The sequence below is a fragment of the Melospiza georgiana genome, chromosome 3 (genome assembly GCF_028018845.1).
Source record: "Melospiza georgiana isolate bMelGeo1 chromosome 3, bMelGeo1.pri, whole genome shotgun sequence".
NCBI classification, from domain to species: Eukaryota; Metazoa; Chordata; class Aves; order Passeriformes; family Passerellidae; genus Melospiza; species Melospiza georgiana.
In genome coordinates, this window is record NC_080432.1 from 52,078,228 (window position 1) to 52,096,785 (window position 18,558).

Consider the following 18,558-nt stretch of genomic DNA (forward strand, 5'->3'; position numbering starts at 1 on the left):
CTCCCAAAACCCAATAATTCAAGTTATTGGGTAGTTCAAGAGCTCTGATATAGCTTCAGAAAGATTTCCCTACTGATGCAAGGATGCATTACCAACCAAAGTTCTCCCTCAGTAGGCTTAATCTTTCACTTTTTAAGTGACTGACACCACTGACTGTAGCACACTCAGTTGTGACCATACCAGTAAGAAAGTATGTTCTGAAAATCAGAGCAAATTCATCACAAAAGGTGAAGTAAAACTGCCTCATGTTCTAACGCTCAAGATCAATAATTGAGGCAAAAAATGGGAAGTGCCCAGCAAACTATGAATTGGAAATACAGTCAAGAAACATCTAAATATCTTCTAGTTTGTCATCTCTTTAACATGTTTTGTCTTCCCTTTCGTTTTTTTCTCTCCCAGTCTTTTTGGTGATGGTGAGATAATTTTGTCATCTGTATTGACATTTCTCACTATATATTATATATAATGTTACCTGCTAAAACACTAATTCTTTCCTCAATTAAAATGTAACTTAGAAAAGTGGCAGTATCAGAAATAGATGTAATCAAAACTAATAATTACCTCACACTTCATGTTTTCAATGCAAGAACATTTAAAGTGATTTCACTGTTGCCCTTGAAGAGGATTACGTTTTTCAGCCAAAGCTCCCAGATCCCCAGCATCTGGGAGCTGTTTACAGAAAAAGACAGACACAAACACAAATTAAGTCACAGGAAGCTATAGCAACATTCTGCTTGGATCATTAAAATAATGTGGTCTGACAGAGGGATCCCCAGATTAGAAGCCATTGTGGCTCTGCCATTTTTCTACTTTGTAGCTACTCATCTATTTTGGTAAGGTTTCCCCAGCTGCTTGGAAAGATGAGTGCTGCTCATTGCAACTTCCTGGTTTTGCAAACTTCCAGGTTTGTTTTAAGAAACAGTCTGTGCTCACTCAGTGCTTGGGGCAGGGGCTGGATAAGGGTGGTGGATATAATTATTTCAGGTTATCTCCAACCATTAGCTCACTAAGAAAACTAATGAATGTTCTTGTACTTCTACCTAATTCCTTTCCTTTTCCATTCTTCAGTAATATGCAAGTGACAAGAGTTCATTACTGCCCCATAGCACAAAACAGAATATAAATCTGTTAGAGAGCATCCAAAGGAGGGTAACAAAGATGGTGAAGGGCCTTGAGGGAAAGCTGTGTGAGGAGCAGCTGAGGGCACTGGGTCTGTTCAGCCTGGAGGAGACTGAGGGGAGCCCTCAGTGCAGTTACAGCTTCCTTGTGAGGGGAACAGGAGGGGCAGGCACTGATCTCTGCTCTGTGGTGACAGTGACAGGACCCGAGGGAATGGCCTGAAGTTGTGTCAGGGGGGGTTTAGGTTGGGTATTGAGCAAAGGTTCTTCACCCAGAGGGTGGTTGGGCACTAGAACAGCTCCTGAGGGACATGGTCTCAGAACCAGCCTGGCAGATCTCAAAAAGTGCTTGGACAATGTTCTCAGGCACATTGACAGTGCTCTCAGGCTTGTTATGTGATTCTTGGAGTTGTTCTGTACAGGGTCAAGAGTCAGACTCAATGGTCTTGCAGGCCCTTTGCAACTCAGGATATTCTATGATTCTATGAAAAAAAAATATTTCATGCCCACAAAACCTTCATGCAACCACCACCAGCAGAAAAGCCCAAAAGAAAAATAGCAATTCCATATCTGTAAAATGTTCACAAAAGAATGAGAAGGATTTGGGAGTTGCTACAAAAAAAAAAAAAAAATTAAGAAGATATCAAGGAACACTTCCTATCAACATCATGCACATGCTGGGCTGCGGAAAGGACTGGGTCAAAGAAACAAAAGTCCTGTGAGGAAAAAAAAAAAAAATGAACTAACATCAAATCAAAACAACCCCACCTGAGCTTATAAGCTGAAACCTTCATAAAGCTGACTTCCAAGGTGGCAAAGTTAATATTAAATAGATCATGCTACATCCTCATCTTCCATGTAAAATAACATATTTTAAACATACACTTCTAACCCGTAAATGTGCCTGCACAAGGGGAGGAGCAGTGTTAAGGAGGAAGAATTAGGGCATTTTTCAAACAGGAGGGTTAGTTTATGTGAACTTCAAGTGACCATGAAACTATGGCGTAAGTGTACCAAGCAGAGCCAAGTTGATCTAAGATGAGCTGCTGATGAAAGGGGTTATCCTGTCATCAGCTCCCAGCAACAGGCTGACGTGTCACCAGGCTTCCCATCAGCACCAGTGACCCTTTGACTCCACAAATTCAACTTCCAGAACTTTTTCAGGAAGTAAACTATTAGAAAACGTACTCTACACCAGAGAGAGGCAACAAGCACCTAACATATCTCAGCCCCCTGAAACAGCCTGCTGTGGGATCAGACGTGTTCCAGAACTAACAGACAGAAAGGGGAATGGAGCCAGACAGTGTAACAGTTTATGCCCTCATTGCTCCTAGCAGCCTTTTGCAATCTGCTTCTAGAGAATACCAGCACACGAGCAGGACCCAAGGTCACCTTTGCAGCTCTGCATCCATCACAGCAGCCTACAGCCCAATAAGTCAGCAGACCTTCACCTCTGCCTGTATCACAGGTTAGGAAGCCAAACAATGTGCTTGAGCCTTTTTCCTGCTACCTCTGCTGAGCTGGCAGTGACTTCAAGTGAAGAAGCACAGGTTAAGTATCTCAGTTGCCACTAGTAGACCTGCCAGACCTCATATCTGACATTTAAACATACCAAAATTCATTTGGATTTAAGCCAACATTAAAGTCTTTATAGAGGATTTAAAATCAGTTTGTCAACTCAAGTTTCATTTTCAAAGAGAAGTTCAGAACAGAACTATATTTAAACAAAGCTTAAACAATTTCTGTTCTGGCAAAAGAATTCAAAAATTCCAAAATTGCTCAATATAACTGTGCAATTGTTTTCATGTTCTCTTTTCAATTTTGATATATATAGAGCAAATTTCAACTTCCTTACCATTCCTCCCATCAGCTCCATAAACAGAAGAAGAATTGTGAAACAAGAGAAACAAAAACCTCCTTTTTAGAAGTGCTTGGGAAGAAGTGTTTCTTGGCACAGCAGAAAGGCTAGTTGCTTTGATTCAAACACAAGTTGTTAAAACAAGATGTTGCAAAGTGCTAAGAGAGCAGTTCAACATAATTTTTAAGGAAATACAGACAACCAAATGAAGACAAACAAACAAAAAATTAGCCTTGCAGTCAAATCAGAAGGTAACACCTGCAACATCATCTTGTAAACAAGAACCAAGGCTTGTCATAGACAAGTACGAGGTCACCATCATCAAAGCAGCCAGCCACAGTGATGTTAGCTATACTCACAACACATCCACAGCCAGAGCCACCCAAGGCCATTCATGCTAAGAGACAGAGAAGGGCATGTGCACTATGTGTAGCCAGAATTACACTTTAACGAACTGTTGGGGAAAAAAAAAAAAGAAAAAAAAAAAAAAAAAAAAAAAAAACAAATTAAAAAACAGGAACAAGGTGGATCAGTTATTAAACGACAACTAAAGCATTAAAAAAAAAAAAAAAAAAAAAGAAAAACGAAGAAAGGAAATAAAAACCACATGGGGTAGAACAGTAAAACTTTCAGAGTGACCTTAAAAAACAATGGTAAAGGACAGTCTCAGCTGGCAGAAACAAAAGATTGTCAAATAGCAGCTGGCCATTCATGAAGATAATATTAAGCTGCAAAAAGTAAAGAAATAAATTAAAATATTATCTGTCAGCACATTAATAAAGTATATAAGATTCACCATGCACACTTAAGTTGTTACTAAGGAGGAAAAAGTTAATATTTAAGCAGAAATAAAGCATTTGTGACATTAAAAAGAAAAATAACACTCACACTTAAAAAACAGTAATCTTTTACTTCAGTCAAATCTTATACTTCATTGAAGAGATTCCCTTGAAATTTGGTAATTTGCTGGGAGATATTTACATATCAAGCCTTTCATCTATCCCAAAAGAAACCTCTTAAAGTTTATAAATAGCTTTCCCTATAAGGATGAACATTTTCTTCTGCTGTAATTGCATTCCTTTGAGCAATAAAAATGTTAAACTCCTCTTACCATTCCAGTCTTCTCCCTATTCTATTCCTGATTTTTGTCCCTTCAATACTGCTGTCATAGATGGACAAGTCTCCACCATCTTTCATTAACTAAAGATACATAATATCACCACACACACTTCATTCATCCTTGTCAACTGAGCAGCTTTGTGTCTTCTTGTTCTCCTATGAACATCCATTTACACATTTCAGTCACAACTCCCAAAGATCCTTTCAAAGCAGCACGTCCAGGAAACAAAGACAAAAAGTAAAAAAAATTGTGCTGACTCAGGCAGCAAGCCATGTCCTCCAATATGGTCCCTTATTCGTGGCACGCATCTTTCATTCAGGACTTTGTAGAACCTGTGGTTCATTCCCTAGGAGAACTTGGTGTGTAGAAGCAAGGTCTGCCTACTGCCACAAACAGTTTGGACTGTTTGGTTCCTCTGCTCCTCCATAGACCTATGTCCCTAAACTAGTAATTAAAACAGCCCAGAGGCTGATCTTTAACCACAAAGCACAGGGGCATGACACAGCTTCTGTCTGCAAAGCCAAAATCTTATTCTTTGATAAGGTGGGAAGATCTAAGTATTATTCCCAGTGCTTTTGGGGAACAGTCTGCATTTGCTTATTCCCAACACACATGAAATTAGGTGTCAGTCTAAATGGATCAAGGAGCTCACTAAAAATTAAGCAGAACAGACAGGACTAAAGCTTGAGCCCACATCCTCTGTGCTTAGTTCAAAAAGCATGAGCATTGCATATAGCTCCAACAAAAGTCCAAAAATGGTCTGAAAGAAACACGCGATCTACAACCACATTCCTACCCACAAAAAGTCTATGAAAGTTCCTGCAACATGCCAGATGATCCTGTTCTCTACCATCACAAGAGCTAAGCCAGAAATTGTACTGTTCTATAAACATTGGAGACTGCAGGTCAGCCATTCATTCTCTCTGATGTCTCAAAGCACTTCTCAAAATGACACCTCTAATCCCAATACCTTCTTGCTTTTCATAATCATCAGCTGAAGGCCACAAAACTACATTAAACACTTAAGATCCAGGAAAGAAGCAGCTTCCACGAGCAGTTGTCGCAGGAGTCTGCACTGGTGAAAACTGAAGTCTGAAGAAACAGGAACATTGGGACACATCCACACAGGAGCAATTTGCTCTCAAGAATGAGACACGGAAGCCTGGCACAACAAAACCTGAGCATATTAGCCAAGGCAGTGCCTGTTTTGAGAACAGATGAGTTCAGTTTCCTGTTACATCAAACAGTAACTTTCATCAGTCCTACGTGTGCTCAAAAAAAAGCAAGAAGAAAAAATTTCTACTGACATCACACTTAGGGCTGGGCAGACAGTGGCGGATTAGGAAATACAATGAGTCACCGCAAATACAGAACACATCGTGAGCATTTTCAAACTACCATGCAAAATTTCTTCTCACCAAAAAAAAAAATCCAGACAATACTGTTTAAGTGAACCATTCCAGAATAAGAATAATAACGCCATAGTGCCTTCACACAACAGAAATAGTTGGGGGAAACAAAAACACTGTAAAAAGGAGAGTATAAAACACCGGACCATGCAGGAAGAAACAAAATCAGCACAACTCAGCAATCAAGAAGGAAACATTAGCTAAAATGAGCTTATGGGTGGACAAGGGAAAAGGAATATAAAACTGAAATTACAATATAACTGAAAGTAAGGCATGCAAAGAAAGGACAGTCGACAGAGCTATGTTCCAAAAAAGAATTCACTCTAGAGAAGCTGCCAAGGTATCTGTATATGCATGAAAGAAAACCAAAATATAAACACAAAAAAAGACAGTGTAAGTAAAAGAAAGAGTTATCATAAACTCAAGTGCTATGTGTTGGTGAAAAAAATCATTACTGGAATACTGAGACACTTTCTTTTTTTAAGACTAAATCAGACCTTTAGACGAAAGGGAATGAGCTTCACCCAGTTTGGAAGCAAATAAAATAAGACACTATAGAAGAAATACAATGGAGATATAAAAACTAGGCAGTGAGGAAAACTACAAAAGAATAAAAGGGACGCACATTTAGCCACCATAATTCAGGCTAAACATCTTATTCTGTGAACCACAATGTTGCAAAAATGTTACTAAAATATACATGACAATGAAAGTGGCCGCTTTCCTGCCAGCGTGGAAATTTCCCCACAGGGTGAAGCAAAGCAAGCAGTATTACTAAGGTAAGCATAGCAGTCCTTGTCAGCAGCTACATATACCTGCTATTTGGGGTATGTATGGGTCACAAGAGTTAGAGATGTGAGGTTTCTAATAACAAAGTTATTAGAACTTCAGATGCAAAAGTTTCCTTTTCTTTTGGAAGTATCTGTGGCTTGACATTAGGGGATTTATTTTTGATGCAAGTGGAAGGAGAGAGGAAGGAAGAATGTTGAAATTATTATCAGCTGAATAAACTTTCTTAAGAAAAATACAGTTCTGGTGCATGGGAGTTGGCTGATAATGCAGAAACAAGAAATCAGATCAATAAGTGCTAATGAAAACATTAAAAGTTTTCAGATGGAAGGTGGATTAACTGGTCTCAGACCCTGACAATCTTTTCTTTGGGTCCCAGCATCAAAGAAGGCGAGATCACTACTGCTGCTCCTACATTGAGGTTTTTTATTATTATTTTCAATAGATATCAATAATATTACTATGGATTTTCTGAAGGCATGAATAATATTCAAAATCCCTCTCTTTTAGTATTCTTGAGCCAAAACTACTTAAGCAAGTCTTCAAGTGATATACTGACCACAGCTATAGTTCTTTTGAACCACAAGATTTGGCATCTGTTAATGATGTGACATTTTATTGTTAAAAATCTCACTCAGACTAAACCTTGCTATCAATGTGTTTTCCAAAAGAATATGAAATTTGTAAAACCAGTATTTTTTGTTTTTAATGCCACCTGTGACAGGATGCTTAGGAGCTGGAATTAAAAAGGCTTCCTGCGGCAACAAATCACCATGAAAAGGTATATTAAAAGAATTTTGAAACAAAGGAGTTCTTTCTAAGTATGTAAATTATATATTTTTTTTAACTAAATCATATTCTTGCCATTTTTTTTAAGACATAATTATCATACTTGAATGTTGAAATAAAGCATTCTTAAAATACACTAAGCTAAAGATTAATGCATGACTTTCCTGTAAAAATTTAGAACTTTTAAATCAAATTGTCCTTCTCTCCTGCAAAAACAAACATATCATGAGCATTGAGGAATTTTCATCTGTTAGCAAGGTATGGTGGTGAGTCTGTTACCTGCCTTTTGAACGGCCTCATTTGAGTGTGCAGCACATCATTACATTGTCTGGCATAGCAGGAGCCAAAGTCTTCAATAAACACCAGCCAGGCTGGTTCTTCCCACACTAATTATGACAGCTTGACAAGATGTGATGAAGAAACCACAGAAATATGACGCTTTCTCACAAGCTTTTAAAGGGGGACAAAGATGGCAAGGGAAGCCCACCTGCCAGGATGAAAATCCTGCGTCCTCACCTTGAAACAAATTAGGAAAAAAGAAATGCATCATTTAAGAGCAGAGCTCAAAGCTGAGATTTGATTCCACACAGTTGCCAGGTTCGACTGCACCGACTTGTCACCTGCCCAAGCCAAGGGAGGCTGAGCTGGGGGAGCCGCCAGGAAGCAAAGGCGGCAGCGCTCCGGGAGCTGTCAATCAGCAGGTGGCACTCTGCAAACTCCATCCCAGCGAGCGGGGGAAGCCCTGCACCAGCGCCAGCGAGGACACACTGCCGGGCAGCCTGCAACTTCAGCAGAAACACCAACAAGACATACTGAACTGCTTCAGCCAAAACCCATGGGAAATGCAATGGCTTCATTTCTATAACATATAAAGCAACCCTTGTGAACAATCTCTGAGGTTCCTAGAAATGACAATTTTTGGGTGGTATAAATATTTTGGATGAACACTACTCTACACTACTGTAACAAAATCAGTACCTTAAAAAATTATCCCTTACATTTACAGAACGCTTTGAGTGCAGCATTGTAGCTAATTATGTAGAAGAAAGTAAAAGTCATGACTGAATTTTATCTTTTTTTCATTTAACAAAAGACAGCATAACCATTTCTGTGTTATCACAGCTGTTCTTCAAAGCTGGACAATATATTTGTTACAACAAATGAAACAGATAAACAAATAGTTTGGAACAATATATGAATTGTTATTTCTGTGAAATTTACTAATGAAGAGGGGACCAAAACACCCAAAGATTCAACTGCTTTTAGGACGGGAGTTAAAATCAATACAAGGTATAACAAAAACTGGAAACGCTGTTACATAAAAAAAAGTGTCAGACTTCCAATTCCTGCAAACTGTGTTTCTTCATTTAACAATTATACTTTTAAAAAAATGTATATCAATGCACTTTACTACTTATTTGATAAAACCGTAAAATAAAAAGCAGATTTAGTAATAATGTTCGAGTACAGGTACTTGTAATTGAAACAGCCAGCAGAGGGAGTATAAAAACAATTTTAAAACCTTCAAACAGCCTTTTTTCTTTATATATATATACTTTTACCTATGATTTAGCTTTCTTTTAGAATACAATAATAGTGCCAACAGTGCAGACATTGTAATATTATAAAACAAACAAAAGTCAAATGCTCAAGTATTAAACAGAATTACCTGAAACTCAAATACTTTTTAAAGTGGCATTTTAAAAAATGAGCTGATACTAAACTCAATCTAAAATACAATTTTAAACACAAGCAAGGTTAACATCAATCAACAAGCCGCATAAGCCATTTCCCAGTTCAAAATCCACTCACTCAAAGACTCTCATTCTTAACTTTCTAAGTCCATGATTCCATAATATTGAGAGAACATTGGTTATAATCTATGTGTATTAGAAAATGGCACAGAATCTTAAAACTCAACAGAAGTTACTGCTGTACTGATCTGTACGATAGATGACATAAGAGCAAGACAGCCAGGTTTTTGCCCCAGATCATTAGTGCAAGTAAGAACTCACATGACTTTCAAAATCAAGTCACTAAGTCATGTGCATGTTGAATAAAAACACATCTTTACACTTCAGGTTTTCACCACGTCCAGCTGATGAGGTTGGCTTAAACATGAGCAAAAAAGAAAAGGACACAAATGGGGGGAATGAAGCTGCCAGCCTTGTGTTAGAACACTAAATAAGCTGCCATCCTCCTCACACAAGTGGCAAAAAGAAGCCATCTCCCAACTCATCTAAACCGTCCCACTGTGCATAATCACACCTTCCAGAGCTCATCTCACAGGAGGAGCCAGGTTACTGAGTTACCAGGGAAGGCATTACCTCCTCTCTCAAGGCTTGTGAGCGCTAGGGATTCCCAAACCATCAGGCACAGGCAGCAGAGCTGAGTCAAAGGGACAGAACATTAGATATTCCAAATGTAAACTGCATGTTTTACAGACAACCATTTGTAAAAATACCTGACTTGGAAAAGCAAGCCTTTCTCCACTCTTAACTGCTTGTGCTTGCATGGTTTTCATTACCTTTCCATGCCGTTCCTTGCTGTCTGCCCTACATATTTTTCTATTATCCCATTAAGTAGACAGGCAGTGCTGCAGACCAGGACATATGGTGTTCCTATACATTAATGAAAAATGTGAAACACCAGTTGTGATGGGAGCTGTGGAGTGACATTACTTATCATAACTATATCCTACTTTAGCGATAATTTTGCTTTCAATTAACCTAGAGTCAGAATCCATGGGGTGAAAACTCGACAATTTCATTTCTTACATATTCTAAATTTTAAGCATGATTTAATTGGAAAACCAAATTCTGTCCACCTTCAAACAAGGGATTCATTGCTGAAGATCAGAATTTAACTTAGAACACCCTGACTGCAAAAAAATGAATACACAGACCAGGAAAAACAAGAGTCAAGACAAGATTAATTTTTCCATTAGATCAAGTAACAGGAATACTTGTGACGTTATTAAAATTTTAATTGCTATTTTCTTCCTGAACAACATATCTTACATGTATTCTTTCTTAGAGTGCTGCTTAATCAGAAAGCCTTAGCATGTGGCATGTGAAGGTATGGACTAAAACAGCCAGAAAAAAGGTAACTGTATACAATAAAAATATACTGGTAATTCTCTGACAAGCAGAAAGCCCACACAGTGTAAAGAACTCATACCTGCCAGTAGACTCATGGACTCATGGGACACAGATGACATATGCTGCACCTGCACCATGACAGAAGACCTGGAATGTGGAAGGAAGATGGGATGCCCCCCTAAAGGCAAGACATTTCCCAGAAACCTGAAATACTGGAATACCTGGCAACTTGCAGTATTTTAAATATGACAGAACTCCACTGGAGTATTGATCCAGGATGTTCAATACTCAAAGTTTCTTAAAACACTGTTATGTGCCAAGACTTCAAACAGTTAAGAAAAAAACAACATACATCACACAAAGTTCATATAAGCTTCTCAATCCAGTGTTTCATTAGAAATTTTAATAAGAGAAATAGCCAGATATGGCACAAAGGGAGTATTGCAGAACCTTAAAATTTTAATAAGAATAATCTTTTAACAAAATCCTGACTGAAGAGCATGCAAGTCAAAAGAGCTGAGATGAAAGAAGGAATACATCTCTAGCAATTTCACTGTTTTCCACTCTTGAGGATTTTGTTATGCCACTTTTAAATATTCTCTCCAGGAGGACTCATCTCAGTTCTCTTCCCTACAGAACCCCTCAGGTTCCCTTCAAAAATACTTAGGCTCTTTTTTTTGGTCTTAAAAGTCAAAGAGCATATATATATGCACATGGATATGATTTAGAACTTAAAATACAATTCAGGAAACAAAAGCTATGAGACACAGCACATTATCTTCATTATTTTACATGATCTCATCCTCTTCAAAACAATGATAGCCTTCCGGCTGCACTGTAACAGGACTGTGCACAGCACTCCAAACAGTTGGACAAGTGCTCTTTGCAGGAGCTGCACTGGAACTGAACACTATCTTGTTTGACTTCCCTCCCCTCCTTTTTTCAGCCTGGTTTCCTAAGGAAATCAGATTTATGCAATCACTCAGGGAGGGAGGGCAGGGTACACATATGTGCATACGCACCGCATGTCAATGTCTGTCCGTCAGTCTATCTGGCCTCACTAATACCTGTTGAGCCCACTGGTCAGTATCAATCACATTCAAAAGAAGAGCAGAGAATACCAGACTTTTAAGTTCTTGGAAGTTTCATGAGCACGGGCCGCGGAGTATGGAAAAGTGTTTCCACAGAGAGAGACTGCATGTCTTCTTAGACGTCAGTAAACTCACAGGGGAAAGAACAGTTCTGCTCCTTTCCTGCCTGCCGGAAAATCTTCAGTCAGAGGTCACAGTCAGTGAAAGACAACCAAATTTCTTGTGTTCAAGAGTTCATAAAGTAGCTTAAGTTGAATTCACTACTGCTTTTAAAGCTGTTCTGAACAAAGCTGATGTTTTCCACATCATATTTTTCCTGCTCTAGCATAGGAGTGAATTGCCCCACATGATACACATTCCCTCGTTCAGTTCCTTGCTCTCACGACCACTTACTTTAAAACATCCGCATTGTACCACACGCATGGCGGCATTCTACCCTTATCAAGCACAAAGAAAATTAAACCTGGAAGGGTTTAAGATTCCCTTCAGGTCTCAAGACTAAACAAGTATGTGGTTCTGTGCCATAATCAACTATTGAATAAAGTTGAAAAAATACAGCACAGCAAACACAATAATCATCTTTATTCACCACTACTCTGGTACACAAGTACTACCACAGTTGTAGGCTCTTGTGCTTAAGACAGCTGTAAGTAATGAAACAGACAATGAGGTTTCAGTGGACATCTCTGTAGTTCTTCTCACATGTCCCCAATGAACCATATACGGTTCACCTGTATCCAAAAAGCCACCTATAACAAAGTATACTAACAGACTAAAATTCAATCTAGGGACACCTTAAGGCATAGATCCACAAGCTAAGGAGCTGTCACAAGAAGAAAATATAGCCACAACTGATAGAAGTCATCCTAAGCATCAAAATACTGGACAAGCTAAAAAAAAAAAAAAAAGTTCCCTATAAAATATAAATATATATAATACATGTATTTCAGCCCTGACACATGCACTGCTTGTAAATTCTTCAGTCCTGTGAGCACACCGAAGCCCGGCACACATCACGCATTTCCCGGCGGGGCGCTGGAACTGAGGGCTGGCGGGGGACAGGGGCCGGCGGACCCGGCAGGTTTCGGCCCGAAGCCCCGGCCGCTGCGGGCCCACGCCAGCCCGGGGCGCGGCGTGCCGGGGAAGCGCCGGGCGGCGGAGGGCGAGACCCCCGAGGGGCAGCGGGGCCGCCCGTCCCTGCCTGCCCGCGGGGAGCTCCTGCCGTGCGCAGCCTCTCCCCGCTCGCACAGCCCGCCGCAGGGCTCGGGCCGCTCCCCACGCCGAGCCCCGCACCCAGAGCAGGCCGAGCTCCGGCCCCAGTGCCGCCCGCCCGCCCGCACGGGGCCATCGCGCCCGGCCCCCGCCCTCCGGCTCGGTGGAGCCGGCGAGGCTTCGGGAACGGCTGGCTGCGGGGAGCCCTTGGTGGAGCGCCTCAATCGCCCCGCTTTATTCCGCCCTCCCCGGCAGCCGGTCACTATCCCCGCTCCAGCGCCAGCCCCTCGTAGCAAGGAGCACATGTTTCCTCCCGGGCTCCTGGCCCGCCTTACAACGAGCCACGGCCAGGGGAAGGCGGCACCCGGTACCAAAGCCGAATCAGAAATATGGAATGTGAACGCGCGTGGCAGATCTGATGGGGGATGCAGGAAGAAGCGATCCATTTCACCCTTTTCGGTCCTCCGCTGCCGCTTTTCTGTCAATTGCCGATACCATAATGCTTCCTTTCTGCCTGTTCGAGTAAGTAGGGGGGACAGTCTCCATTCCTCTACGTGTCATTCCTGAGCAAATTAAGCATGTACCAGGCAAAAGGCTGACATACATACACGTAGAGTTGTCTGACACCGGAACGATGCCGAAATCCTCGAGGCGTTACGAGCCAGCTCCCACAAAGAGCACTCAATTACATCCAGCATCCCCTTTGTCCGTGCATCCTCAATACACACCCGGCCGCTCCTCCATGCGTCCACGCACGCCCCACGTATACGGCCCCTTTGTGTCCTCGCCTCCCCCCCGCTCACAAAGAAATGCCCTTTGCACAAGGCATGCACCCAGCCTCGGACACAGCCCTTCGCCTTCCCCCGAGACACGCGCGACCCGCCGCCGGGCACAGCGCTCCGGTACCTACTTGTATTCAAGAAACAGTCCGTAAACCTCCTAAAGCAGCTTGCAGAATTAGATCCATCTTCCATGTCTGGCCCTAGGAGCAGGGGAGACGAGAAGGAGAAGAAGGCGCCTCTCTGCCGCTGCTGCCGCCTAGGAGTCCTGCTCCCGCCGGGGCCGTCGCCTCCTCGGATCCCGTCGCCGCGGGCTGCTGCTGCAGCACCGAGGGAATTGCAGGACCACGGGCGAGAGGCGGCTGGGGAGAGGAGGAGCCGGGAGTGGTGCTGCCGGGGGCCGCCGGCTGCGGAACGGAGCAGCAAGCCCTGGATGGAGGAAGAACAGAAGAGTCTCCTCCTGCCGCTGCCGCCTGGATGGGCGATCAAGTGAGCTGCTGCTGCTGCTCCGCCAACATCTCTTCCTCCTCCTCCTCCTCCACCTCCTCCTCCTGCCGCTCTCGCTGCCTCTCCTCCTCCTTCCCTCCCTTGGAGACTTGTGAGGTTAAAGGAAAATGAGGAGGGGAAACGAGGAGGCGGCGGCAAGAAATAAAAAGAAGATGGAGAAGCGTAGGAGAAGGAGGGGATTGGAACGAGGAAAGGAGTCGCTGCCGCTCTAGAGACGATGCTGGCGGAGACGGCGGAGGAGGCTGTGCCTGTAGCGCGGCTCCTGCTGCTGGTGGTGGTTGTTAGGAGGAGAGAGAGGGAGCTGCAGGCAACCGAGTCGCCTCCAGGAGCGGGGGGAGGAGGAGACCCGCCGCTGCCTCCACCTCCACCGCTCTGGCCATGGGAGTGGAGCGGGCAGCTGCCGGAGCCGGGCTTTTCCCCGGGCGCTGCAGCTAGGGGGGCCGAGGGGCGGGATAAGATCCGCTTCTCCGGGTTGGACATGCTTCCGCTCTTCCCTCCCTTTCGCGGTAGTTTAAGGCAGGACGTCTAGCAGAGATACGGGAGTAAAGCGAAAGGAGAAGCCGAAAAAGGACGGAGCCAAACAAGGGGCAACCGCGGATCCGTCCTGCGTTCCCTCCGGCAACTCGCGGGCAGTATTTCCTCCGCACCCCGGCTCCCCGCCCTCATAAAATCCTCACATTTCCGTTCCCCCTTTAGGCCAGAGGGGACAGGGCGCTACTGACGGCCAAGCGGCTTCAATCCCCTTTAAAGTCCGCTTTTCCCCATGCTCCCACCTCGCATTCAAAGCAAGAAAACGGCAACAATCTGTATTTTCTTCGAGCGAGGCAAATATTGCCCCGTATGCGCGCGCTGGGCTGCAAAGAGGCAGAGACAGTCACTGCAGTGCCGCTTCCACACCAGCGCCGGCCGCCAGAAAACGCCCACTGGCGGAGCCAGCGCTTCCCAGGCTCCCTCCCTCCCTTCCTCTCGCTGCTCGGCGCGCACACGGGAGCCACAGCACAGCGGCTACCTAAAGGGAAAGCGGGGAGAAACACGAGGAAAACATCCTCCCTATGCGGTGTCATTATTTTAAACACACAATTCCAGCTGCTGAGATCAAAAGGCGGACGCCCTGCTATTCCTGGGCCGGAGACACCCGAGAGCTGCCCCTCCGTTTCTGTGGGGCATCCAACACCATTTCCACGGGAAGATGCGCAGACCCACCCCGACGCTCAGCGCCACACGTGTTTGCTTTGGCTGCCCCCTGCCTTTCCCACCACTTGGCACACCGACAGCCACCCACCCCTCAACCCCAGCCCTCCGGCTCCCCGGAGGCTGCCTCAGATCCTGCTCTCAGGTGCAGTGTGGTCCCGGGGCTGACACCGGCCTTGCTCCGCAAGCACTGGCACCGTCGCTGGCCAGTGGAGCCTGTGGCGCTGGCCAGCCGCCAGCTTGACCCCGCGCTGGGGTCCCTGGGCACCCGGGGTCCCTCCCCGCCGCCTCCCCCCGCCCATCCTGGCCGCAGCCCGCCCGTCCCGGCGCCTCGGCGGTCCGCGCTGCGGCGGCCCTCAGCGGGGCAGCCGCCGGCCGAACGCCCGGCCAAGGGAAGCCCAAAGGCGGGCTGGGATTGGAGCGGGGCCGATGACCGCGCTCAAAGCCCCCGCCGCCTGTATTTCGTTTTCGCCCTAAATTCTCTCTGCCCTGCCCGTCAGTTGCCGAGAGGCGGGAGGAGAGGGCCGAGCCCACCGGGATTCATCTCCAGCAGCAGGAAAGGGTGGCCAGCATCGCCAGTTTGCTGTGGGGCTCCCCTCAGCCCTGCCGAGCGCTCCCGTCGGGCCGGGCCGAGCGGGACCGCGGCCGCCGTAGAGCCGATGCCCCGCGCCGCCCGTCGGCACGACCGGAGCCCCCGGGCTTGGGGCTCCCCGCCGCCGAGCTGCCCTGCCGGGACAGCCGTGCGCCCCGCACTGCCAGCGCCGGGAACCGGCCAGCACCGTTCATCACCCGGGCAGGCGGTGCAGCCCGTGCTTGGCGCCCCTGCCCTCGCCCCGAACGGCGGCGCTCACCGGGCGGGGGCTGCGGTGCCCGGCGTCGCCTCCCCGCGCCCGGCGGCCGTCGGGGCGTGCCCGGCCGCGGCGGGGGCTCAGGCGGGCTGCCCGAGCGCCAGGCAGGGGGAGCTCCCTCGGGGCACCGCGGTGCCGACCGCCAGCGCGGGGACACCTCCGGGGCCCGGCTGCGAGGGACCGGAGCCCGGCGCAGTGCCACCCGCCGCGGCACGACAGCGCGCCCGGCGCTCCTGCCCCGCAGCCACCTGGACGGGGCGCCGGGAACCGCTGTCCCCAGGTGCACGACGCTTCCCCTCGGCGCTCCCCGCCGCCAGCGGGAGGAGAAGCGGGCGCCGCGCCGGTGCCCACCCATGCGGGGCCGCCGCCGTGCCGCGGGCAGCAGATTTTGTTGAGGCGCGGCGGGGTCCCCGAGCAGGCAGGGCGGGCGCTGCCCGCGGCGGGGATGGAGCGGGCACCGCCGCCACCGTTGCGGATGGTGGCGGAAAAGGTGTTTGTGGTGCCGCTGCCAGCAGGGCACCCGAAAAGCGGGAGATTCTGTTTTGCTCCTCTACCTTCCCGGAGATCAGACCTCCACGCCGTCCGCCGCCGCTCCAGGTGCTGCATCAGCGGGTCCAGGCGTCGGTGGGAATCCTCATCCAACTACCGCAGTCTTCCTATCTCCGTTCAAAATTAGGCTCGCTCTTTCGAATTTCGACTCCTGCTTCGAAAACAGTGTAAACCTACGCTTTTGGGTTTTATTTTAAATCGTTCAAGTGTTTTATATTTATCATTTCAGGACTTCTTTTAATGCTAGAAAACACACCAACTCCTGTTACAGCTAGAGTCTTTATGTATCAATCTGTAACGCTGAAAAAGATATTCTTCTGAAAATAGCAACGCTCTCAAATTAAAGTGCCTCTCCCGCCAGCTAAATGTTCAGTAACAGTGAGAAACAATCCACAGAGTTTGAAAAAGGTTTAGAATGCAAAAACAGATTAGAGAATCTAATTAAACAAACAAAAAACCCACAAAACAAACCGAGAAAACTCAAGTTTTACTAAACTGTTTCTGTCTGCATGGTTCTTAAAACCTGTTGCCTAAAAATCCTGAACTAAAATGCAGAAAACTGAATCTGTTTTGTGAAACACTTTCTCTTAGGACATTTGCCTTTACCAAAACAGTTTAATAACTTCTATTTCATATGCCTATTTGTGTGAGATTCTTTTATTTCCTTAAGTCCAACCACTACATAGAGAGCTTTTCCCTGAAAACTGCTGCACAATGACCAGAGATTCAGTGAATATTTAAATTCTCCGAGAGAAAGTTTTGTTAATGGAAACAAAATTTCAGCGAATGGTGTTTTGCTATTGCAGCCTGTTTGTTTAGCAATTAACCATTTCTTATTAGAAAAACTCTTATACTAAAATGTTTAAATTGAAAGAGCTAATCAGATTGAAACGACTGACAAAAAGCAAGAGCCAGTCACCCAAAAAAATTAAAGTAGGTCCTTTAGACAGATTAGTAACAAATTTTTCTGTCAATTAAAAAAGTAAATTACTGATACTTTACATCGTCAATTTATAATTGTAGAAATCTTGTTTAACTATGCTAATCTATGCTAAATTCCTCAATTGCTGCTCATCCAAACTGCAGTTGTTCAAATATCACTGTCTCAGAGTGGATATCTCTGTATTCATATGAGGCATATCAATTGTGCACGTATAAATACATATCTGTGTGTTCATCAAACAGGCAAAATACATTTTGATTTGGAAAAAATACTCAGATATTCTAGAAAAGCAGTTTTCAGGTTAAGAGTTGTTTACAAACTATTCATCTGATTACTATTCTTTAGCCATTGGCAATTCATACCTGATTGATCACCTGCTTCTTGGCTGGGCAAGCAAAAGCAATCACAGAAAAAAGTTAGATAACAGTGAAAATTATTTTTCAAGCTCTCTACATTTATATTTGTAAATTATACAGACTTGCAGACATAGCCATCTCAATACCTGGGATAAATTAGTGGTGAATCACATTTGCTCGTCAATGTCAGTCTGGGTTTTCATGGTTCAGTCAGCATCAACATTTCCACTGAACAGAGCAGTGATGTCACTGATCCCACTGTGGCACTAACCATATACTCACGTCATTTACAGAGAAGTCTCACCCACTCCAATAGGAAACATGAGATTCGCTACGTCAGCCCCCCACACATCCTCTCCCCCTGAAGAAAAAAGGATTTTAAAAATGCAGAAACACAACAAAATGCAAGTTAAAATACTTTGGTACATTCCCTCGTGCCAGGTGAATGGGTTCAGGTAAAAATGCCCTGTGTCAGTGCAACCATGAGCAAAGGATTTTTGTTGTATTTACATGGATAAATGTGATTTCATGGGAATTCAGAAGTCACAGCACACTAAAGCCATCAGGATGTCACTGAAGCCATCAGGTGCATTGTACTTACAAGCATAGGCCTGGTTTGAAAGCAGCAAATAAGTCTGTTTGGCAATAATTTGGCAATATTAGTCAACATACTTGAAGAAAAAACATTGTGGGGAAAAAACAAAGTTATAACAAAGATTTTTTTTTTTTTGGTATTAAATACAGCTTAAACAAAAAAACCCCTGTTCTTTCCCAGTTCTGTTGGCTCCATTTTAAGAATGACAGTGACTCATCTTTTATCTGGTCCCACTCTTTTGTCTGGTAAATCCTCTTATCTCATCTTTATAGCCTGAGTCCATTCTACCATGGGATGACCAAT

The 18,558-nt window shown here is 44.9% G+C and overlaps 1 protein-coding gene across 3 annotated transcripts in view; it reads right to left on the minus strand.

Moving 5' to 3' along the window:
* PDE10A (phosphodiesterase 10A) overlaps nucleotides 1-18,558 on the minus strand; it is a 343,886-nt gene that overhangs the window by 152,787 nt on the left and 172,541 nt on the right. The window contains exon 1 of one of the 3 annotated variants that reach the window (XM_058019878.1): nucleotides 13,398-14,341. The exons of the other annotated variants lie outside the window; for them this stretch is intronic. Within the exon in view, the coding sequence (XP_057875861.1) occupies nucleotides 13,398-14,253 (856 nt within the window). The 5' untranslated portion in view covers nucleotides 14,254-14,341. Of the gene's footprint in view, nucleotides 1-13,397; nucleotides 14,342-18,558 lie in introns of those variants that run through there. 3 annotated transcript variants of the gene reach the window in all.